At 38.0% G+C, this 24251-nt stretch overlaps 1 protein-coding gene across 2 annotated transcripts; it reads right to left on the bottom strand.

Annotated features, from left to right (window-relative positions):
• Positions 1-526: 526 nt before the first annotated feature.
• On the bottom strand, positions 527-23313 carry mthl9 (methuselah-like 9). 2 transcript variants are annotated; one of them, XM_075305586.1, is made up of 10 exons: positions 22840-23313; positions 22673-22767; positions 16477-17046; positions 11970-12114; positions 11723-11914; positions 11421-11654; positions 6374-6530; positions 6107-6310; positions 5959-6038; positions 527-796 (listed from the first exon to the last, which is right to left on the bottom strand). In XM_075305586.1, exons 3-10 carry the CDS (start codon positions 17038-17040, stop codon positions 762-764), a joined length of 1611 nt encoding a protein of 536 aa, XP_075161701.1. In that variant the 5' UTR covers positions 17041-17046; positions 22673-22767; positions 22840-23313; the 3' UTR covers positions 527-761. The 2 variants fall into 2 exon arrangements, with proteins under 2 accessions (XP_075161701.1, XP_075161702.1); XM_075305587.1 differs by having other exon boundaries at positions 16477-16820; positions 22673-23313.
• Between the last annotated feature and the right edge of the window lie 938 nt (positions 23314-24251).

Below are 24251 nucleotides of genomic sequence, written 5' to 3'. Positions count from 1 at the left end.
TCAACCCTTTGCTATGATTTGTTGTTGCGTTCAAAATATTTATGCACACATTTTGAATGCAGCAGACAGAATGTCGCCAATCATGTTTTTCAATTTACGCGAAAAACAAAAACCCAACCGTTCGTTACGAGTTACTTCCACAGACTGATCTCTCCATCATAAATTGTTGAATGAATACCCATTCTCTTGTTCTCTTTCCATTGCTCAAAATTATTCAGTTTCAATCACAAAGGTGATTGGATCAATCACATATGTAATTGGAAACGGAAAAAAATTCAATCACGTTTGTAATTGAAAATTATTTCCGAATTGATTAACAAATTTATTGAATCAATTAATATTTTAATTGGAAACGTAACAAATATCAATCATTTTTTTAATTGGATTTTATTCGGATTTGATTAAATAATTAATTGAATCAATTAACATATTAATTGAATCCGTTTCCAAATTCAATTAAGTGTTTAATTGAAAAAATTTTGGTGATAATTTTTTGTGTGTAGATATGGCAATGACTAGGTCTCAATCAGCTATACACTTAATTTTATTTTTGTTCATGAATTTCAATTAACATAAGTACATTGTTTCATAACACATAAATGTGAAAAGGGATAACATTGTTTCTTTTTATAGCGCCTTAAGGCGATGTATTGACAAGGTGGAAGCTCAAAGGTGCAGCATTAAGATGGAACACTATTTTATTTCAGTTCTTTTTGATTGTTTTATGTTCTATGGTCACTATACCACTTCGATGACAAGCTCTATTTTGGGATATTTTCGGAGGCTTCATCTGTTTCTGTAAAGAAGAGAATGGAAAAACGAAGTTGATTAGTTTATTATTTTAGGAAATTTGCTATGGAAAAATCAATTGAACTTATCTCGTTTTTATATAAGCCAAAAGGAGAAACTACAAATTGCAGGCTCACTGAGCCATTCAAAGTAATGTTTGTCTTAAAAAAGAAAAATTAAGAACGCAAAGTTTGGGATCTGTAAAGATCCTCCTAAACCCTTGTCGTAGAGTCAACAAGACTCTAATACTCAAACTATTCCTCTATTCCTTCATTGCAATAGACTTCGATCGAAGATAAGAAGATTGTGGTGCACTCTAAAGGACCTCTCATAAGGAGACAGGACTTCAATCACCAAGCTATGCTATTCTTCTACGTCCATCATTGCCGCAGACTTCGAGAAAAGATAAGCGAAATTGTGGAACACTCTATATGACTTCCATAGGTTGGTGTCTGTTAAGAACCTCCTAAACTCTTGCAGAAGGGTCGACAAGACTTCAAACCTCAAGCTATGCTCTTCTTTACTTTCATCGCAACGGACGTCGATCGAAGATTACCAAAATTGCTGATTTTGTGAGCAGCTATAGGTAAATTGTACAGCACTCGAAAGGAGCACCCGAAACACCGGCCTGGCAGGACTTCTGTCCTCAAGCTATGCATACCTCTACGTTTATCATGGCAACGGACTTCGACGAAAGATAAGCGAAATGAATGATTTTATGTAAATTGTGTAGCATTGTAAAAGACCTCCCAAACCCCAGAGATCCAGTCCTCCAGCTATGATATTCTTCTACGACTTTCATTGCACCGGTATTTGAGGGAATTTGAGGAAAATTTTAGGTTTTATTCGTATTTCATCCCAAATAACTTCGAGGAAAGATGAGGAAAGTTGCAGAGTGTATGAATACCTATAGATAGAATGTGGAGCACCCTAAAGAACCTTCTAAAATACCAGCGGAATGCATCACGACTTAGGTCCTAAAGCGATGCTATTTCTCTACGGCTAGTATCGCAACGGACTTCGAGGAAGCTTAAGCAATATTGCAGATTTTCGAACAGATATAGGTAAATTGTGGATCAATGTTAAGGACCTCCTGTAAAGAACCTCCTAAACTCTTGCAGAAGGGTCGACAAGACTTCAAACCTCAAGCTATGCTCTTCTTTACTTTCATCGCAATGGACGTCGATCGAAGATTACCAAAATTGGTGATTTTGTGAACAGCTATAGGTAAATTGTACAGCACTCGAAAGGAGCACCCGAAACACCGGCCTGGCAGGACTTCTGTCCTCAAGCTATGCATACCTCTACGTTTATCATGGCAACGAAGGAGAAAGATAAGCAGAATAAATGATTTTATGATTGTAAAAGACCTCACAAACCCCAGAGATCCAGTCCTCTTGCTATGATATTCTTCTACGACTTTCATTGCACCGGTCTTTGAAGGAATTTGAGGAAAATTGCAGGTTTTATGAACAGCTATAGGTAAATTGTGGAAAACTCTAAAGGACCTCCCCGAACACCAGCAGAAGGCGTGACAGTACTTTGGTCCAAGCTATGGACCTAAGTCGTGATGCATTCCGCTGGTATTCTAGAAGGTTCTTTAGGGTGCTCCACATTCTATTTATAGGTGTTCATACACTCTGCAACTTCCCTCATCTTTCCTCGAAGTCATTTGGGATGAAATACGAAGAGGATCACGACTTAGGTCCTAAATCGATGCTATTTCTCTACGGCTAGCATCGCAACGGACTTCGAGGAAGCTTAAGCAAAATTGCAGATTTTCGAACAGATATAGATAAATTGTGGCGCAATGTTAAGGACCTCACAAACCTCATAGATTAAATCATCCAGTTATGATATTCTTCTACCACTTTTAATGCAACGGACTTCGAGAGAACATGAGGAGAATTGCAGATTTTATGAACAGGTACTGGTAAGTTGTGGACCACTCTGCAGGACCTCCCAAACGCCGGCAGAATGCGTGACGGAATTTTACCCTAAGCTATGTTATTCCTCTACGGCAATCATGGCAACAGACTTCAAGGGAAGATAGGCGAAATTGCCTATTTTATGAACAGCTATAGGTAGATTGTGGAGCACTGTAAAGGCCCTCCCAAACCAACGAAGATCCAGTCATCCACTTACGATATTCTTCTACGACTTTCATTGCACCGGTCTTTGAGGGAATTTGAGGAAAATTTCAGGTTTCATGAACATCTATAGATAAATTGTAGAGAACTCTACAGGATCTCCCCGAACACCAGCAGATGGCGTGACACTACATTGGTCCAAGCTATGCTATTCCTCCTCGTATTTCATCCCAAATAACTTCGAGGAAAGTTGCAGAGTGTATGAATACCTATAGATAGAATGTGGAGCATCCTAAAGAACCTTCTAAAATACCAGCGGAATGCATCACGACTTAGGTCCTAAAGCGATGCTATTTCTCTACGGCTAGAATCGCAAGGGACTTCGAGGAAGCGTAAGCAAAATTGCAGATTTTCGAACAGATATAGGTAAATTGTGGAGCAATGTTAAGGACCTCACAAACCTCATAGATTAAGTCATCCAGTTATGATATTCTTCTACCACTTTTATTGCACCGGACTTCGAGAGAACATGAGGAGAATTGCAGATTTTATGAACAGGTACTGGTAAGTTGTGGACCACTCTGCAGGACCTCCCAAACGCCGGCAGAATGCGTGACGGAATTTTGCCCTAAGCTATGTTATTCCTCTACGGCAATCATTGCAACGGACTTCAAGTGAAGATAAGCGAAATTGCCTATTTTATGAACAGCTATAGGTGAATTGTGGAGCACTGTATAGGCCCTCCCAAACCAACGAAGATCCAGTCATCCACTTACGATGTTCTTCTACGACTTTTATTGCATCGGTCTTCGAGGAACTGTGAGGAGAATTGCAGATTTTATGAACAGCTACACGTAAATTGTGGAGCACTCTGTAGGACCTCCCAAACGGCTGCAGAAGGCGTGACACGACTTTGCCAAAAGCTATGCTTTTTCTCCACATTTTTCATTCCAAATGACTTCAAGGAAAGATGAGGAAAAATACAGATTTTATGTTATGAATTTTGGAGCAACCAGTGGAAGGCATGATGGACTTTGGTCCTCAAACTACGCTATTTCACTACGGCCATCATGGCAACGAACTTCGAGGAAAGATGAGAACAATTGCAGCTATTGGTAAATGGTGGATCACTGTAATGGACCTACCAAATCCCAGAGATTCAGCCCTCCTGCTACGATATTTTTCTACGCCTTTCATTGCACAGGACTTCGAGGGAATATGAAGAGAATTGCAAACTTTATGAATAGCTACAGGTAAAGTTTGGAGCAGTTTTAAGGACCTCTCAAACCCAGCAGAATAGACAAAACACCAGTCCTCTAGCTATGATATTCTTCTATGCCTTTCATTACAATGGACTCCGAGGAAAGACGAGGAAAATGGCAGAACTATTAAACAGCTATAGATAAAATGTCGAGCACTCTAAGGGGTCTCCCAAAACAGCGCCAGAAGACATGACAGTACTTTAGTAAAAGCTATACCATTCGTCCCAAATAACTTTGAGGAAAGATGATGAAAATTGGAGAGTATGAACTGCTATAGGTAAATTGTGGAGTTCTGTAAATCCCTGTAGGAGAGATGGAGGTAGAACTTCAATTCTCTCGCTACACAGAAAAAAATTTCGCGGAAATTTTTCCAATTAAAATTTTAATTGAGTTTTACAAAATATTCAATTAAAAATTTAATTGATTCAACAAATTTTTTAATTGAAACAAAAATCAATCACAAAAATTAATAGTGTCAATTAATTTTTTAATTGGATCAATTAATTTTTTAATTGACCTTCAATTAATTTTTTAATTGATACTATCATTTCTGTGATTGAAGACATTTCAATTAAAAAATTAATTGGATCAATTAATTTCGTGATTGAACCAGAAATTTTTTTTTTGTGTGTATGCTCTTCCTCTACCGCTAGCATGGCAACAGACTTCGAGAGAAGATAAGCCAAATTGCAGATTTTATGAACAGCTATAGGTAACTTGTGAAGCAATGCGAAGGACTCAAACCCCAAAGATTCCGTGCTCAGGCTATAATATTTTTCTTCGACATGGGGCTTCGAGGCAATGAGGAGAATTGCAGATGTTATGAACAGCAACAGGTAAATTGTTGAAGGACCTGCCGAAAAACCGGCAGAAGGCGTGACAGGACATTGGTCCTATTTCTCTAAGTCTTTCCTCCCAAATGACTTCGAGGAAAGATGGTCCTCAAGCTAGACAACGGACTTCGACGGAAGATAAGCGACATTGCAGATTTTATGAACACCTCTAGGTAAATTGTGGAGCACTGTAAAGGCCCTTCCAAATCCCTGCAGAAGGGATTACAGTACTTCAGTGCTCCGCATATCATGCTAATCTTCTACGTCTATTGCAGAGTTTATAAACAGTTATAAGGAAATTGTGGAGTACTATGAAATTGCTATGCAATTTCTCTAAGTCATTTATTGCAACGGGCGTCAAGGGAAGATGATGACAATTGCTGATTTAATGAATGCCTAAAGGAAACGAAAGATCTTCCCAAAACCTGACAAAATAGATGGCAGCAGTCCTGGACTTGCAATGGACTTCGCAGGAATGTGAGGAAAATTGCATATTCTATGAACAGCTATGGGTAAATTGTTAAGCACTGTAAAATACCTCCAACAACCTTGCAAAAGTGACTGACCTTCAGACCTCGAGTTTCACCAATCCTCTACGTCTTTTATTGCAACATATTCAAGGGAGATTGGGACAATTCCAGCTTTTATCAGCGGGAACAATATGACATTGGTCTTAAAGCTATGGTATTCCTATTCGCCTTTCATTGAATGCTCTTCGTGGGAAGATGGATAAATTCCAGATTTTATGAAAAAGGTTTAGGTAAATTGTAGAACTCCCAAATACCCGCAGATGGGATGGCAGGACTTATGTCCTTAAGATATGCTATTCCCCTATGTAAACAACGAGGGTCTGCGGTGATCCAAGCTAACTCCCACATGCAGGTTGTAAAAGTAAAAATATCATTTCGTATTAAGAGCACGAGAAAAAGATCGTTTCTTCGAATTTTCCATAGAGTTATGAATAATAGAAAAATAAGAAAATACCTGATTTTTTAACATTTTGTACACGTAGAAATGAATAATCCGGAGTAGCATCATATTGTGTAGCCTTGGTATTACCAGATCTGAAAAATACATACCCATGAAAATTTCAAATCAAATTCCAAATGAACATACCAAAATCTCTACTTACACATTTTCATCCCACCATAATTGTACGAATTTATTTCGATACAGCAAATAAACGAAACCCACAATAGCCAAACTTAAAACGCATATACCACTCCAATAGTCAATGATAAAGAAATGTTCTCTTATACGGGCGGTTATGTAGACAATGATTTCACGCATCCATATGGAGAAAAGAACCAACATATAAATGCAGTACGAATTGAAACTGAAAGAAATTGTTCAAATTTAATCAAATGGCAGAACTCTGTACAATTAGTAAAAAAATTACTGCTTTCTGGTGATAACAAAATCCTTGCCAGCCACTGTCTGTGTATCACTGGGTAAATCAAAAATGCAGAAATAAGCTCGTGCGGCACAAAAGATGCTTACACCCAGTGATACTAATAAGGGTATGTAAAAGTACAATAATATACCCCATAGGCGAGCTGAAATGTAGAAAGAAATATTAATAAGTTGTATGAAATAATTGGCATGTATTGTTATAAAATAATTTTTGTATTTTTTACAGTTTCCCCATCTAAATCTAAAGATGCACAACTGATTTGTTAGGATCTATAGTTGTAACACTACAGTCTTGGGATCTGCAGTTTCCCATCGAGGTCTTCGGTTATACAATTCCACCACCGAGTTCTTGGGACCTGCAATTCCACCATTGATTCTTGGGATCTGCAAATCCACCATGGTATCCCATCTGGTGTTTTCGGAAACAAGGTTCCATCCATTTGTTCTACTGATCTACAGTTTTCCATCGAGTTCTTCCACCACTAAGTGCTTGGGATCTGCAATTCCACGATTAATGTTTTCATATCTATAGTTCCATGGATCTATAGGTTCCTCTCTGATGTTTTCGGATGCACAGTTTCAGCAATTTGTTCATCTGATCTACAGTTTCCCATTGTGTTCTTCCGATCTACAGTTCCATCACTGAGGTCTTGGGATCTGCAATTCCACCACTGATTTTATCAGCTCTAGAGTTCCACCATTGAAGTCTTGGCAGCTACAGATTCCCCTTAGAGTTCTTCGGACCTACACTTTCATCACTGTGGTGTTTTTATCGTCAATTTCTTCAGTTCTTCTGGTAGTACCAAAACTGAGTTCCTCGGATCTACAGCTTTTTTACTCCTGAGTTTTTCGGACTGACTTCTAGGGATTTAAAGCTTCTCCGTCGAGTTCTTGCATCTGGATGCAAGGCAGGCACGCGAACCATTGCCCCAATGTGGCTCCCTATGCACCACGGATCTTTGGTTTCACCTCTGAAGTTTTTGGCAACACGGTTCCACCAATTTCTTCTTCTGATCTAGCACTGAATTCCTCGGATCTACAGTTTCCCACCGTGTTCTTCCGTTCTACAGTTACTCCCTTGAATTCTTGACATCTGCATTTCTACCACTTATTCTTGGGATCTACAGTTCCTCCTCCGAGTTCTTGAGATCTGCAATTCCACCACTGATTTTATAAGACCTAAAGTTCCACACACATAGAAGTCTTGGCATTCCCCATCGTACTATTCGATCCTATAGCTCCATCACTTTGGATTTTAGGTCGACAGTTTCCTCATCGAGGTCTTCTGATTTGTAATTCCAAAACTGAGTTCCTTGGACCTACAGTTTCACCACTGAGTTTTTGGGATGCACCATTTCACAACTAAGTCCTGTGGGATCTAAAGCTTCTCCAACGAGTTCTTTGGATCTAGAGTTCGATCACTGACTTCTTCGGATTACAACTGAGTTTTTCGGATCTGCAGATTAAACTCTAATTTCTTCGGATCTACTATTCCACCATTGGGGTTTTAGAATCTTATGTTAGGTGGCAGCCCGATGTATCAAGCTCCCTTAGACAATTCAGTCCATTGCGATACCACATTGGTGAACTTCTCTCTTATCATTGAGTGCTGCCCGATTCCATGTTAAGCTCGATAACAAGGGACCTCCTTTTTATAGACAAGTCCGAAGGACGTTCCACATAGCAGTGAAACCACTTAGAGAAGCTTTGAAACCCTCAGAAATGTCACCAGCATTACTGAGGTGGGATAATCCACAGCTGAAAAACTTTTTGGTATTCGGTCGAAGCAGGAATCGCAGCCACAACCTTGTGTATGCAAGGTGGGATTGCTAACTATTGCACCACGGTGCCTCCCTTTTGGAATCTTCATTTCCACTATTGAGATCTTAAGATCTTCAATTGCTCCATCAAGTTTATAGAATTGGAAGTTCTATCTTTAAGATCTACAGTTCTACTACTGAGATTTTCTGAACTACAGTCTCCCCGTTGAGTTCATCAGATCTACGTTTCCAGCATTGAGTTCTTCCGATCTTCAGTCCCATCAAATAGCAGATTTGGTTCAGGTTTAGAGTTGAATAACTAGAAAAGTAGTATGCATGAGTAGTATAGGTGTGCGCGTGACACGAAATTCTCGTGAAACGCGTGAGTCGTGAACAAAATCTAAAGAAACTCTCGTGAATGTGCGTGAATGGGACTAAAACAAATATGTCGTGCGTTAGCGTGCGTGAGAACTAAAATCGGTTCGTGAATGTGCGTGAATAAAATTTCTGCAAAATCACGCTCACGAAAATAATTAAGGTTTAATTCACACTTGTATGTTAACTGAAATTTAGCTCTCGAATTGTATTCTATATTCACCTTTGCTGATATCCGTTTGGAAAATATCGTGAGTCTCCTGAATTTGTCGTGAATCACGTGAATTGTGTGCGAACGTGAGTCTTTAAAAGTAGTTTGTGCGTGAGTACTGAGTTTCATTTCGTGAATGTGCGTGAGTGGGATTGGCTACCACACGTATCGTATATGAGCGTGCGTGAATAAATATTTTGCTTCGTGAATGTGCGTGAGTGTGAGAGAAATTTCAGTCGGGCGCACACCTCTAATGTAAAAGTAATAGACTAATTTTGTCCATTGTGGTACCACAGATGCCGAGTTTCTCTCTGCTGTCTGGATCTATGTTTAACTGAAAGAGGACGTCCTTTATTGCGGAGGCCGAACCATCTTTGACAGAAACTTGGAAATTACATCACCGTTATGGACCGATAAAAAGCTATTGTGGTACCACAGATGCCGAGTTTCTCTCTGCTGTCCGGATCTGTGTTTAACTGAAAGAGGACGTCCTTTATAGCGGAGGCCGAACCACCTTTGACAGAAACTTGGAAATTACATCACCGTTATGGACCGATAAAAAGCTATTTGTGGTGATTGTTCTAAACTGGGATTGAATTCATGATACATGGTGGTCATGCTAACCATAGTTTGTAATCCTTGTAAACCGGTCCCCAACTATTACCGAGTTCGAATGTTTTATTGGCCAAAAATATGCTCCCCAACCGATGCTGCGATTGTTTGCTACGTAAAACTAGGGAAACTGAAATTTTTTTCAGAGCAGAATTTTAAACTGCTCCAGAGCAATCATGTCAACGAAACATGGATCCAAGAAGCAGTTGAAAAATCTAACTATTTCAACGCTCGGAAATTATACAGCACTGTGCCGAGAGACTGTAACAGGTAAGATAAAGTTGAGCACTATATTTGAGGAAGAACGGGTTCTCATATTCAAAAGAAAAACGGTGCGCGTTTCGATCTGGAAACTCCCAATGTAACAAGTAAACTGGTTTCTTAATAATCCTAGATCCTTCTTCCACATTGTAGGGTTGGTCGTCAAATAATTAAATGGCGCCCAACGTGGGGCCGAATACTTTTATCCAAGAAAAACAACCCCCCAAGGCTGAGCACGGCTGGTAAAGGGTGACACGGTCAAAATTTGGTCAAGGGAAAACGCGTGTAAATCGGTGAAATCGTTTATTTAAAAAATCAAATTAAATTTCTTTTTCAAGTTCAATTAGTATAAAATTCAGGAAAAATATTCAGTTAGGCTTTCGCTTTTCCAAATCCGAATTGCCGGGCCTCACGCTTGACACCTGCCATCAGATTTTGTACAGCCACCTTGTCCATCTTCTTCGCCGCAGAAAGCCAGTTGGCCTTGAACTGCTGCTCGTCCTCAGCAGTTTTTTTGGTCTTCTTTAGGTTCCGCTTGACAATAGCCCAGTATTTCTCAATTGGGCGGAGCTCTGGCGTGTTGGGAGGGTTCTTGTCCTTGGGAACCACATGCACGTTGTTGGCGGCGTACCACTCCATGGCCTTTTTACCGTAATGGCAAGATGCCAAATCTGGCCAAAACATTACGGAACAACCGTGTTTCTTCAGGAAAGGCAGCAGACGTTTATTCAAACACTCTTTCATTCATTTCATTTCTTGGTTGACAGTCCCGGAAGCTATGAAAATGCTGCTTTTCAAGCCACAGGTACAGATGGCTTGCCAAACCAGATATTTCTCTTGCGCTTTGGCCGTCGTATTTTGTTTATCATCGCGATTTGGAGTCACTACCTTCCTGTAAGTCGATAGTCCGCCTCGTTTTTTGGCTCGATGCACGGTTGTAGACGATACACCCAGCTTAGTTGCGGCATCTCGGAGAGAGAGGTTAGGGTTTCGCTTGAAACTACCGGCAACTCTCTTTGTCGTCTCAGCGGCTTCCGGTTTTCGATTTCCCCTCGATCCAGACTTCCTGGCTGTCGACAAACGTTCCCCAAACACTTTAATTACATTTGTAACGGTTGATTTGGCAACTTTTAGCGATTCTGCCAGCTTTGCGTGCGAGTAGCTCGGATTTTCGCGATGCGCGAGCAAAATTTTGATACGCTGCTCTTCTTGCTTGGACGGCATTTTGACAACTGAAGAGTTAATTCCAAAATCAAAATAGGAGCAACATTTTACACACACACACCTTCAAAATGAGGGATGTTCAGGTTTTTTAAATGCAAAATTGAAAGAAATACGTCAAGTTTATATTGACCAAATTTTGACCGTATCACTCTTTAACTATTTCAACGCTCGGAAATTATACAGCACTGTGCCGAGAGACTGTAACAGGTCAGATAAAGTTTAGCACTATATTTGAGGAAGAACGGGTTCTCATATACAAAAGAAAAACGGAGGGCGTTTTGATCTGGAAACTCGCAATGCAACAAGTAAACTGGTTTCTTAATAATCCTAGATCCTTCTTCCACATTGTAGGGTTGGCGCCCAACGTGGGGCCGAAAACTATTATCCAGCTGAGCACGGCTGGTACAAGAAGGTAGCCAATGCCTCCGGATATAGGACCATGTAGGGTGGGTCGTCACAACCCTTTAAAATATTAGGAAACATACAGGTTTTCTTCAAAATAAATATGGTCACAAGGTCGAATTCATCTAGCCGATAGCTAACTCCCCACGAATACATGTCTTATGATATAGAATTTTTTGCAAACTTACTATCAAACCAACAAACATCTTCACCAATTCCCGATTTCAAATGACGTCCCACATTTGAATCTTGTACTGCTTTCACCACATATTTCATTGCTAAGCCCAAAACAAAGGCAAGGCCATAGAAAACTTTGAGATACCATTTCCTGAATGGTTTCAAAGCAAAGGTGGCCCAAAAACTACCACTGATTATATTCAATATCAGAAACGATACTATTATGAAGAAATATGCCAAGAATCCTGCAAAATAAAATAAGAATTTACAAGATTAGTATTGTTTTTGTTGTACCAATCACAAAAATTCCTACCTATATTTCTGCATGCGGTATGCGTTAAATTCAAAGGATTTTTCAAATGTAAATACACCAAGAAACATAAGCCAATAGTCAATGAGAAGAGATGAAATATAAGACCTTCACCATAGATGCTATTACGGACATCTTTTATAGCCACATACATGATAATGATGCCAATATTTATCAATATTGCCAAACTGGTACCTAAAATCAGATGCGTTAAAACCTCTTAAAATTGCAATAATAACGAAATACTTACATATGGCATATATCCATACTCGAAAACCTCTTACATATCTTTCACATGTCAATGGCGTAAGACTCCAGGTCTTTTTGTTTTCCAAAGGGGTGAAGCAATATTGATCGTTGGAGAAGTAAATGTTATCGCGTTTCAACGTTCCATTCTGTAAGTGAGAAAAATTCGCAATAAACTAGTGGTACAGATTTAAGCAAAAATTCAAAAATTTGGATCCTTGAACACATGCCTCAATTGCATGTTGAGAAAAAGCAAGGAAGGGCTACCATCAAGCTGACACCAGACTTTGAATTGTGACCACAGAATGGCAAGATGAACTTCCCTTTCTCCAAACTCGATTCAAAACGATAAGACCTCTAAAGAGCTAAATGGAATTGGAGATACCGGCTCATAAAGGGTGATACGGTCAAAATTTGGTCAATATAAACTTGACGTATTTCTTTCAATTTTGCATTTAAAAACCTGAACACCCCTTATTTTGAAGGTGTGTGTGTGTAGAATGTTGCTCCTACTTTGATTTTGGAATTCACTCTTCAGTTGTCGAAATGCCGTCCAAGCAAGAAGAGTAGCGTATCAAAATTTTGCTCGCGCATCGCGAAAATCCGAGCTACTCGCACGCAAAGCTGGCAAAATCGCTAAATATTGGCAAAATCGCTAAAATCAACCGTTACAAATGTAATTACAGTGTTTGGGGAACGTTTGTCGACAGCCAGGAAGTCTGGATCGGGGGGAAATCGAAAACCGGTAGCCGCTGAGACGACAAAGAGAGTTGCCGGTAGTTTCAAGCGAAACCCTAACCTCTATCTCCGAGATGCCGCAAATAAGCTGGGTGTATCGTCTACAACCGTGCATCGAGCCAAAAAACGAGCCGGACTATCGACTTACAAGAAGGTAGTGACTCCAAATCGCGATGATAAACAAAATACGACGGCCAAAGCGCGATCCCGGAGGCTGTACACGACGATGCTGACGAAGTTTGACTGCGTGGTAATGGACGACGAAACCTACGTCAAAGCCGACTACAAGCAGCTTCCGCGACAGGAGTTTTATACGGCAAAAGGAAGGGGAAAGGTAGCAGATATTTTCAAGCACATAAAACTGTCAATGTTCGCAAAGAAATATCTGGTTTGGCAAGCCATATGTACCTGTGACTTGAAAAGCAGCATTTTCATAGCTTCCGGGACTGTCAACCAAGAAATTTACGTGAAAGAGTGTTTCAATAAACGTCTGCTGCCTTTCCTGAAGAAACACGGTTGTTCCGTACTGTTTTGGCCGGATTTGGCATCTTGTCATTACGGTAAAAAGGCCATGGAGTGGTACGCCGCCAACAACGTGCAGGTGGTTCCCAAGGATAAGAACCCTCCCAACACGCCAGAGCTCCGCCCAATTGAGAAATACTGGGCTATTGTCAAGCGGAACCTTAAGAAGACCAAAAAAACTGCTAAGGACGAGCAGCAGTTCAAGGCAAACTGGCTTTCTGCGGCGAAGAAGGTGGACAAGGTGGCTGTACAAAATCTGATGGCAGGTGTCAAGCGTGAGGCCCGGCAATTCGGATTTGGAAAAGCGAAAGCCTAACTGAATATTTTTCCTGAATTTTATACTAATTGAACTTGAAAAAGAAATTTAATTTGATTTTTTAAATAAACGATTTCACCGATTTACACGCGTTTTCCCTTGACCAAATTTTGACCGTATCACCCTTTATCTATAATGTTTGCCATATGGAAAGAAGGGAATAGTGTCTCGATATTAAAAACTGAGAAACCGAGAGAGTGCGATTCGTGATCAGGATGATCACATTGTTTTCTTCTGTTACAAAAACTCTTGAACAAATTTAAATGCCACATCCCATTGGATGGAAACTCGAAATGGATTTTATTCGCATTGTAGCACCAATGGCTGTTACAACTCCCAAACGAGACAAATTGTGTAAGACTTTGGAAAAATCCGATCTCAGAATGGCCTTTCTTCGGACTGGATAACACGGGAAATTTAAGAGGCTCCTATGGGGTGATTACTTTTTTCCTACACCTACGAAAATTCTGGAAAAATTGGCAAATATCTCATAAATCCTAGCGTTGGACTGGAACCCAAAACGATGTTTGCTTGAGCTGTAGCACCAACGTTGCTCTACGTGAATGAGAGTCCACGATCCCAAGTCTTTCAAAAGAGATCTAATGGTTTCTTACCACACCTAAACGAGACAACTGGTGTAAGAATCTGGTAAGGTTTGATCTATGCACTAAAATCCTGTGATACACGATTCGGGTTTTGAACAATTCAGACTTTTTGGGGTAGCCAAAATGTCAATTGGATCTTCTCTTTCTTCAGATAGTAGAACGCCACCGGAGAAGGTTCCTCGAATCGCAAGATTCCTAAAGAGCTCCATAGAATTTTGTCCAAATGGGCTATTTACGGAAATGTTGAAGCCAATTGGAAACAATGCAAGATCCCTGTTTCATCTTTCAAGGTTGTCCCTGTATTGAAAACTGAAAAACCGAAACTCTTGAGGGGTTCGTACAGGGGTTTACTTTTTTCTTCTTTTATGAAAATGCTGGAAAAAATTCTGAAAGACAACATAGGAGGGCAAACAAGGCAAGCACCTATCAGTAAATCTGTCCCCCTCCTTTTTAACGTCTACATGGCTACTATAACTGAGCTTGAGCTAAGGGTTAAGGGTTACATAATCCCGATGGGAGCCACCATGGTGCAGTGGTTAGCATGTCCGTCTTGCATACACAAGGTCGTGGGTTAGATTCCTGCTTCGATCGAACACCAAAAAGTTTTTCAGCGGTGGATGCCACCATGGGATGCCACCGATGGGAGCCACCATGGTGCAGTGGTTAGCATGTCCGTCTTGCATACACAAGGTCGTGGGTTAGATTCCTGCTTCGATCGAACACCAAAAAGTCTTTCAGCGGTGGATGCCAACGATGGGAGCCACCATGGTGCAGTGGTTAGCATGTCCGTCTTGCATACACAAGGTCGTGGGTTAGATTCCTGCTTCGATCAAACACCAAAAAGTTTTTCAGCGGTGGATGCCACCATGGGATGCCACCGATGGGAGCCACCATGGTGCAGTGGTTAGCATCCATAATCCCGATGGGAGCCCGATGGGAGCCACCATGGTGCAGTGGTTAGCATGTCCGTCTTGCATACACAAGGTCGTGGGTTAGATTCCTGCTTCGATCGAACACCATAAAGTTTTTCAGCGGTGGATGCCAACGATGGGAGCCACCTTGGTGCAGTGGTTAGCATGTCCGTCTTGCATACACAAGGTCGTGGGTTAGATTCCTGCTTCGATCGAACACCATAAAGTTTTTCAGCGGTGGATGCCACCATGGGATGCCACCGATGGGAGCCACCATGGTGCAGTGGTTAGCATCCATAATCCCGATGGGAGCCACCATGGTGCAGTGGTTAGCATGTCCGTCTTGCATACACAAGGTCGTGGGTTAGATTCCTGCTTCGATCGAACACCAAAAAGTTTTTCAGCGGTGGATGCCACCATGGGATGCCACCGATGGGAGCCACCATGGTGCAATGTTTAGCATGTCCGTCTTGCATAGACAAGGTCGTGGGTTAGATTCCTGCTACGACCGAACACCAAAAAGTTTTTCAGCGGTGGATTATCCCACCACAGCCATCGTGGTTCAATGGTTAGCACGCCCGTCTTTCATACACAAGGTTGTGGCTGCGATTCCTGCTTCGACCGAACACCAAAAAGTTTTTCAGCGGTTGATTATCCCACCCCAGTAATGCTGGTGACATTTCTGAGTGTTTCAAAGTTTCTCTAAGTGGTTCCATTGCAATGTGAAATGCCGTTCGGACTCGGCTATAAAAAGGAGGTCCTTTGTGATTGAGCTTAACATGGAATAGGGCAGCACTCAGTGATAAGAGAGAAGTTCACCACTGTGGTATCACAATGGACTAAATAGTCTAAGTAAGCCTGATACATCGGGCACCCACCTAACCTAACTTACATAATCCCGATCCAAATTTTATGTACCCGATTTTTATTTCAGATTTTTCCTCCATATCCCCGAATCATTTCAAGTAAATTGGTTTCTGAAAAGACTCAAAACAAAGATTTCGGAATGATTCCTTGTGTATAACAGTTACATAGAGTATAACAGTTTTTCGTGCAAAATCGTGATCTTAAGCCTAGTACTAAGATCACGTTGTCATATAAAAAAAGTTAGCACGGAATAAATGCGAAATCATTGTTTTGATCATTTTAAAGAACATATTTATACAACCCTGGATTTTTCGCACGAAAAAATAGCCAGGTATATTATTTCGCATAAATAAGTTAAAATATCTGGTTTTGAGACCCTATTTACGGAGATATATGAAGATATTCGTGTTTCGCATAAACGAACTTAGTACTAAGCATTAGGAGAGGATCCCATCCCTATTTTGATATCAAAAGTTGAGGTATCCCATTTTCTGTTTAGGTCCTCACTCAGTTACTTGGACTCCTCAAAATATACAAACTTCCAAAACTTACCTCGAATAAATCCCATTTCCAAAAGTTGGCCTTAGTTCGTTCGACAATCTTATGCTTGCAACCAAACTCATAGCGGACAATGAACTTCTCCTTAATGCTAACCGCATTGACACTGCCATTGGGGTAGGTGACCTCGATGTGGGTATGTTGTGAATGAGCCTCATTCAAATTTGTTGAACAATTTCCATGTTTCTCATCGAAATGCATCTTCTGGGGACAACAAAATGTTACACAAGGTTTGAGTAGGCAGGCGCATCCCCTCCAATGTTTGGGCGCCGAATATTCAATGCCATCGATCACCTTAATTTTATATTCTGCTGTAAGATTTGCCGGTATAACAAGACCTTCAAAAGAATACGATCCATCTTTCAAACGTTGACCATCGGTTATATTAACGGTCTGTGAGTAGGGGCAAGGAAATTCTTTGGCGCAGGTTGTATGGAGGAGTAATGTAAACAAAACAATGGGGGAGAATGACAACAAACATTTACCGCGCATACGCTGGTGATGATGATGACGAAGGTGTCGTTGTGTTGGTGAGTGAGAGTGCTGGTGGATTTGCATAGTTCTCTTTATATGGTTAAACAGAAAGAGAGAGAGAGAAAAAAAAAAACAAAACAAAAATAATGTTAAAGCAGAGATGAACACAAAACTTGTTTTCCAAAATGCTCATTTGGGTGGACAGAGATTTTAGGGTTACCAGATATCAAATATTTTCCATAATATTACAAAAATTTTAGAGGAGCAAAAATCTCAGAAATATTTGAGAAAAAATTTTGTTTTAAGTTATAAAATATTTTCATAAAAAAATTGTTTGAAAAAGTGTCGACTTCCTCCAGAGAATGAAGACGACCTATTTTTGTTGGCGGCGGCCAGCACTAAATTTTTGACTCCGTCGGTGTAGGCTTGATGGCTAAGCCTATATTAATCAGTCTATTCGGAGGCGGGCAATTATCCATTATAAAATCAATTTACCCGAATGGCAATCAGATTAGTTGTACAACCTATCTTTAAATCAACTATACATTTCATTAAACTTTTCTGTACTAAATTTTTGCAAAATTATTATAGCACCACGATACTGATTGATTGTGGGTGGTGGAATTTTAGCCAAAAATACAACAGTTATTAATAAATTTTCCCGATTTAAATCAATATTTTTGATTAATTGGCGAGATGAGTCGACATATTCGGCGGAGTCGTCGACTGGCAAAAAATGGTCGGCGGCGGCTAAAATCAGCGGCGCGACTCGGCGGCTTCATTCTCTGAATCCCACATTTGACCTCTGGAGCCTCCTGAGGCCACAGTTTTCATCCGATTTGGTTTGATTTTGACATGTAACGTCTGTATAGCTTATATTGTATACAAAGGGTGATTTTTTTAGCAATTATCTTTTTGGCAACAATAGTAAAAGCTCGTTTTGTGGTTTGTATCACTATTAAATATCTTCGGTTTGGTTATAAATGCACAACGCTTGCAAATAATTGAATTTTATTATCAATAATTGAATTTTATCAACGAAACTCATTTTTGGCTCAATGGGAATCTTAACAATCGGAATTATCGATTTAGGAGTGAAGATCAGCAACCAATGCAGAAAAAATCGTGAGGAAAGAAAATTTGGTGAGGTTTATGGGCTGATGGCATTATTATTGGACGAAACTTCTTCAAAGGTAATGCGAATCGTACCGAAACTATGGCGAAGGCTACCGTGAGATTATTTTTGTTGTGGGGCTATGCTAAAGCTCATGCCTATACAATCACACCAGCTTCTATTAATACATTGGAAGATAAAATTGAAGAATTTATTGGTTAGACACCGGCGGTAGTGCGGATGGACCATTTGGTGGTCGACATTTGTATCTTCAAACATTAAATTATATTTCTATAGAAAATTTTGCCAAAATTTTATTTCTATAGAAAATTTTATTTCTATTGAAACTGTTTACAAACTTTTATTTCTGTATAATTTTTTTTTTTTCAAAATTTTATTTCTATAGAAAATGGTTGCAAAATTTTCTTTCTATAGACAAATTTTGCAAATTTTATTTCTATGTTATAGAAAATTTTTGCAATATATTATTTCTATAGATCATTTTTCCAAATTTTTATTTCTATAGAAAATCTTGTCAAAATTTTATTTTTATAGAAAATTTTGTCAATATTTTTATTTCTATAGAAAATTTTGTCAAATTTTATTTCTATACAAAATTTTGTCAAAATTTTTATTTCTATAGAAAATTATTGTAAAATTTTATTTCTATAGAAAATTTTGTCAAAATTTTATTTCTATAGAAAATTTGTCAAAATATTATTTCTATAGAAATAATATAGAAATAATAATAGAAATTTCTATAGAAATAATAATAAGAAAGACATATGATGTCTTTGGCAATAATGCTCAGGGTGGTTCCCTGAGTCGATATAACCATGTCCGTCTGTCCGTCCGTCCGTCTGTCTGTGAACACATTTTTGTGATCAAAGTCTAGGTCGCAATATAAGTCCAATCGCCATCAAATTTGGCACGTGTTCCTTTTTTGGGTCAGAATAGAACCCTATTGATTTTGGAAGAAATCGGTTCAGATTTAGATATAGCTCCCATATATATATTTCGCCCGATATGGACTTATTTGGACCCAGAAGCCAGAGTTTTATCCCGATTAGCTTGAAATTTTGCACAAGGAGTACAATTAGTAGTATAGTCATGTGTGCCAAATTTGATTGAAATCGGTTCAGATTTAGAGATAGCTCCCATATATATCTTTCGCCCGATATGGACTAATATGGTCCTAAAAGCCAGAGTTTTGTCCCAATTTGGTTGAAATTATGCACTAGGAGTACAATTAGCAGTATAGTCAAGTGTGCCAAATTTGGTTGAAATCGGTTCACATTTAGATATAGCTCCCATATATAGCTTTCGCCCGATTTACACTCATATTACCACAGAGGTCAATTTTTAACTCCGATTTAGGTGAAATTTTGCACTGGGAGTAGAATTAGCATTGTAGCTATGCGTGCCAAATTTGGTTGAAATCGGTTCAGTTTAGAAATACCTCCCATATATATGTTTTTCTGATTTCGACAAAAATGGTCAAAATACCAACATTTTCCTTGTAAAATCGCCACTGCTTAGTCGAAAAGTTATAAAAATCACTCTAATTTTCCTTAAACTTCTAATACATATTTATCGAGCGATAAATCATAAATAAACTTTTGCGAAGTTTCCTTAAAATTGCTTCAGATTTAAATGTTTCCCATATTTTTTACTAACATTGTGTTCCATCCTAGTGCATTAGCCGAATTATATTTTGAAACTATAGATTTTGTAGAAGTCTATCAAATTCTGTCCAGATCGAGTGATATTTAAATGTATGTATTTGGGACAAACCTTTATATAGCCCCCCCACACATTTGACGGATGTGGTATGGTATCGAAAATTTAGATCTACAAAGTGGTGCAGGGTATAATATAGTCGGCCCCGCCCGACTTTAGACTTTCCTTACTTGTTTTACTACTATTTTAGGCCGTATAAAGTTGCGTTTGTTTGATCAATCCATACATCCAACGAAAAAATACGAAATCATAGACAAACGAAATTTGCCTTTGTTAAAGTAATATAGTATTTGTTATTAAAAAAAAAAATAAAATAATATATTTTCTTTAGGAGCAAATAAACCGGCATTTTTTAAAAGAGTTGCCACGATTGTGGTTTGTTTTTAAAGAAAATTGATTAGCATCCAAAGTCTTAAATTTCGTTCCTATGTACAATAGGGTTCTTATTGCCCAATTATATTTCAATCTGGTTACCCTAGATAATATAGAACTGAGTATGCAACAGTGCTGCCACAATTAACTTTTATTTTGGCCCAACATTTTTCAAAAATTAGACCAAAATTCGTACCAGAGGACCGTTTTGTCAAAATTGTATTTCTTTATAAAATTTTGTTAAAATTTTATTTCTATAGATTTTTTTAAATTTTATTTCTATAGAAAACAAGTATATACGGCCGTAAATTCGGCCAGGCCGAAGCTTATGTACCCTCCACCATGGATTGTGTAGAAACTTCTACTGAAGACTGTCATCCACAATCGAATTACTTGGGTTGCGGAAACTTTTGCCGATGACAAGGTATCTTAAAACATCCTAATACCGTAATATATACCACGTAGTCCATACGTGGTATATATTAAACTTAAAATGGCCGATTAAATACGTATATAACTAAGTTTGACAAAATTTTCTATAGAAATAAAATTTTGGCAAAATAAAATTTTGACAACATTTTCTATAGAAGTACAATTTGAACAAAATTTTCTATAGAAATACGATTTTAACAAAATTTTCTATAGAACTAACATTTTTACAAAATTTTCAAGAGATTTAAAATTTTGACAACATTCTCTATAGAATTAAGATTTTGACAACATTTTCTATAGAAATAAAATTTGAAAAAATTTTCTATAGGAATAAAATTTCGACAAAATTTTCTATAGAAATAAAATTTTAACAAAATTGTCTATAGAAATAATATTTTGCTAGATTATTTTTGCTCGAGTGGCAAGCATAATTATGAACCGATATGGACCTATTTTTGTGTGATTGGGGATCGGCTATATATAACTATAGACCGATATGGACCAATTTTTGCATAGTTGTTAGAGACCATATACTAACACCACGTACCAAATTTCAACCGGATCGGATGAATTTTGCTCCTCTAAGAGGCTCCGGAGTTCAAATCTGGGGATCGGTTTATATGGGGGCTATATATAATTATGGACCGATATGGACCAATTTTTGAATGGTTCTTAGAGACCATATACTAATACCATGTACCAAATTTTAGCCGTATCGGATGAAATTTGCTTCTCTTTGAGGCTCCGCAAGCCAAATCTGGGGATCGGTTTATATGGGGGCTATATGTAATTATGGACCAATGTGGACTAATTTTGGCATGGTTGTTAGAGACAATATACTAACACCATGTACCAAATTTCAGCCGGATTGGATGAAATTTGCTTCTCTTAGAGCAATTGTAAGCCAAATTTGGGGCTCCGTTTATATGGGGGCTATACGTAAAATTGAACCGATATAGACCAATTTTCGCATGGTTGTTAGAGACCATATATTAACACCATGTACCAAATTTCAGCCGGATCGGATGAAATCTGCTTCTCTTAGAGCAATCGCAAGCCGAATTTGGGGGTCCGTTTATATGGGGGCTATACTTAAAAGTGGACCGATATAGACCAATTTTCGCATGGTTGTTAGAGACCATATATTAACACCATGTACCAAATTTCAGCCGGATCTGAGGAAATTAGCTTCTCTTAGAGCAATCGCAAGCCAAATTTGGGGTCCTTTTATATGGGGGCTATACGTAAAAGTGGACCGATATGGACGAATTTTTGCATGGTTGTTAAAAACCATATACTAACACCATGTACCAAATTTCAGCCGCATCGAATAAAATTTGCTTCTCTTAGAGCAATCGCAAGCCAAATTTTGGGGTCCGTTTATATGGGGGCTATACGTAAAAGTGGACCGATATGGCCCATTTGCAATACCATCCGACCTACATCAATAACAACTACTTGTGCCAAGTTTCAAGTCGATAGCTTGTTTCGTTCGGAAGATAGCGTGATTTCAACAGACGGACGGACGGACGGACGGACATGCTCAGATCGACTCTGAATTTCACCACGACCCAGAATATATATACTTTATGGGGTCTTAGAGCAATATTTCGATGTGTTACAAATGGAATGACAAAGTTAATATACCCCCATCCTATGGTAGAGGGTATAAAAATGTCAACATTTTATTTCTATAGAAAATTTCGTTAATTTTTTTTTTCTATAGAAAATTTTGTTAATGTTGTTAAGTATCATTCAAATCGGTTCAGAGTTAGATAAACTTTTAAATATATATTTCCCTCGATTTTCCAGAAATATCGCTAGACTACTCCAACTTATAATAATTCGATTGTGGATGAACTTTGTACAGAATCCAATTAGAATTCAATCTGGTCACCCTAGATGATATGAGACTGAGTATGCAATGCAGATAATTGAGAGCATTTACTGCATAGTGTGTGTGGGAGAGAGAGAGTGAAGGAGAAAGTGTGATCTCATGGATGCGTGTGTGCGTATGTATGTCCATCAGAATGATTAAACTACCTCAAGATATCTTACCTTGCTTAGCCTAAGGCAGCCTCGTCTATCAATCAAAATTTTGTTTTGGAATTGTTTATGGCCGGCGGTTCACAGCAACTTTGTTGTTGCTTTCACTTTAACAAAATTTTCACACTCAATTTTGATAAAAAAAATAAACGAAATAAACAAAACGAATACTATTTTACCGTTGTTGTCGTTGTTGGTGTTGTTATAACACCACCAGAACGTGGATCTTGACCATTTCTCTGTGGGGATTTATGAATGTTTAAATGATTTCTTTTACTAATATTCTGGTTAATATAATTTCACTTCACTCTATAATAAATCTGATGATGTAGATTTTCATTATTTTTATGAAGATGGTTTTCTTCTTTCTCTGTATATGTTTGTTTGTTTTTGCACTAAATGACGGTTTTGATTTATCGCTTATTTTTTGTTTTTTGGTTTTTGCAATGCGAGTTCCTAACACTGACCACTCATTTGCGTTTAGACTATGTCTGGTGGTTGTTTCAATTATTATTTTGTTTTTTTTGTTTAAATTTAGATATTTTTACTTAATGATCTGATGATATGTTTTCTTTTTTCCTCTCCATTGCCTGTGGAGTACAGCGAAATGAACCAACCGTAATGCCGATCGCAACCGTTCCGTTCGTGCTATGTCGTTGAATTGTGAATAGAAACTGTTTGGTCGATTACCTACCGTTGTCTCTCATACCTTGATGGCAACAAACATGATTTGTTTGCATGTGTGTGTGTTTGTTCACAGCTTTAAGCTTTAGTCTCTCCGTTAGCACAGTCATAAACCATTGGTGGTTTTTTATGCAAAGTCCATGAGATGGACTTAGCACGTATCCCTACCTTATGGTACTTATTTTAAACGAGCTGATAGATGGCGCTGCCTTCGAGATTAGCAAATTTTATCCCAATTTTGACAAAATTTTCTATAGAAATCAAATTTTGACAAAATTTTCTATAGAAATAAAATTTTTAAAAAATTTTCTATAAATATAAAATTTTGGCAAAATTTTCTATAGAAATAAAATTTTGACACAATTTTCTATAAATATAAAATTTTGGCAAAATTTTCTATAGAAATAAAATTTTGACAAAATTTTCTATAGAAATAAAATTTTGACAAATTTTCTGTAGAAATAAAATTTTGACAAAATTTCCTATAGAAATAAAATTTTGACAAAATTTTCTATAGAAATAAAATTTTGACAAAATTTCCTATAAAATATTGTTGAAATTTTCTTTAGATATAAAATTTTGACAATATTTTTTATAGAAATAAAATTTTGACAAAATTTTCTATAGAAATAAAATTTTGACAAAACTTTCTATAGACATAAAATTTTGACAAAATTGTCTATAGAAATGAAATTTTGACAAAATTTTCTATAGAAATAAAATTTTGACAACATTTTCTATATAAATAAAAATTTTTTAGCAATAAAATTTCGACAAAATTTTCTATGGAAATAAAATTTTGACAAAATTTTCTATAGAAATAAAATTTTGACAAAATTTTCTATAGAAATAAAATGTTGGCAAAATTTTCTATAGAAACAAGTATATACAGCAGTAAGTTCGGCCG

This window comes from Haematobia irritans, chromosome 4 (genome assembly GCF_050003625.1).
Source record: "Haematobia irritans isolate KBUSLIRL chromosome 4, ASM5000362v1, whole genome shotgun sequence".
Taxonomy (NCBI): domain Eukaryota; kingdom Metazoa; phylum Arthropoda; class Insecta; order Diptera; family Muscidae; genus Haematobia; species Haematobia irritans.
Note: the sequence above shows the minus strand (reverse complement) of the source record. Positions and strands in the feature narration are given on the sequence as shown.

What these genes read in the sequence shown, in the direction of transcription:
- mthl9 (XM_075305586.1), bottom strand. Translation starts at nt 17,040, where the DNA reads ATGCAAATCCACCAGCACTCTCACTCACCAACACAACGACACCTTCGT. An exon ending in AGATGTTTGTTGGTTTGATA is followed by an intron (nt 6,531 to 11,420) that starts GTAAGTTTGCAA and finishes TCTACATTTCAG; the next exon opens with CTCGCCTATGGGGTATATTA. An exon ending in TTTGTTATCACCAGAAAGCA is followed by an intron (nt 6,311 to 6,373) that starts GTAATTTTTTTA and finishes AATTTCTTTCAG; the next exon opens with TTTCAATTCGTACTGCATTT.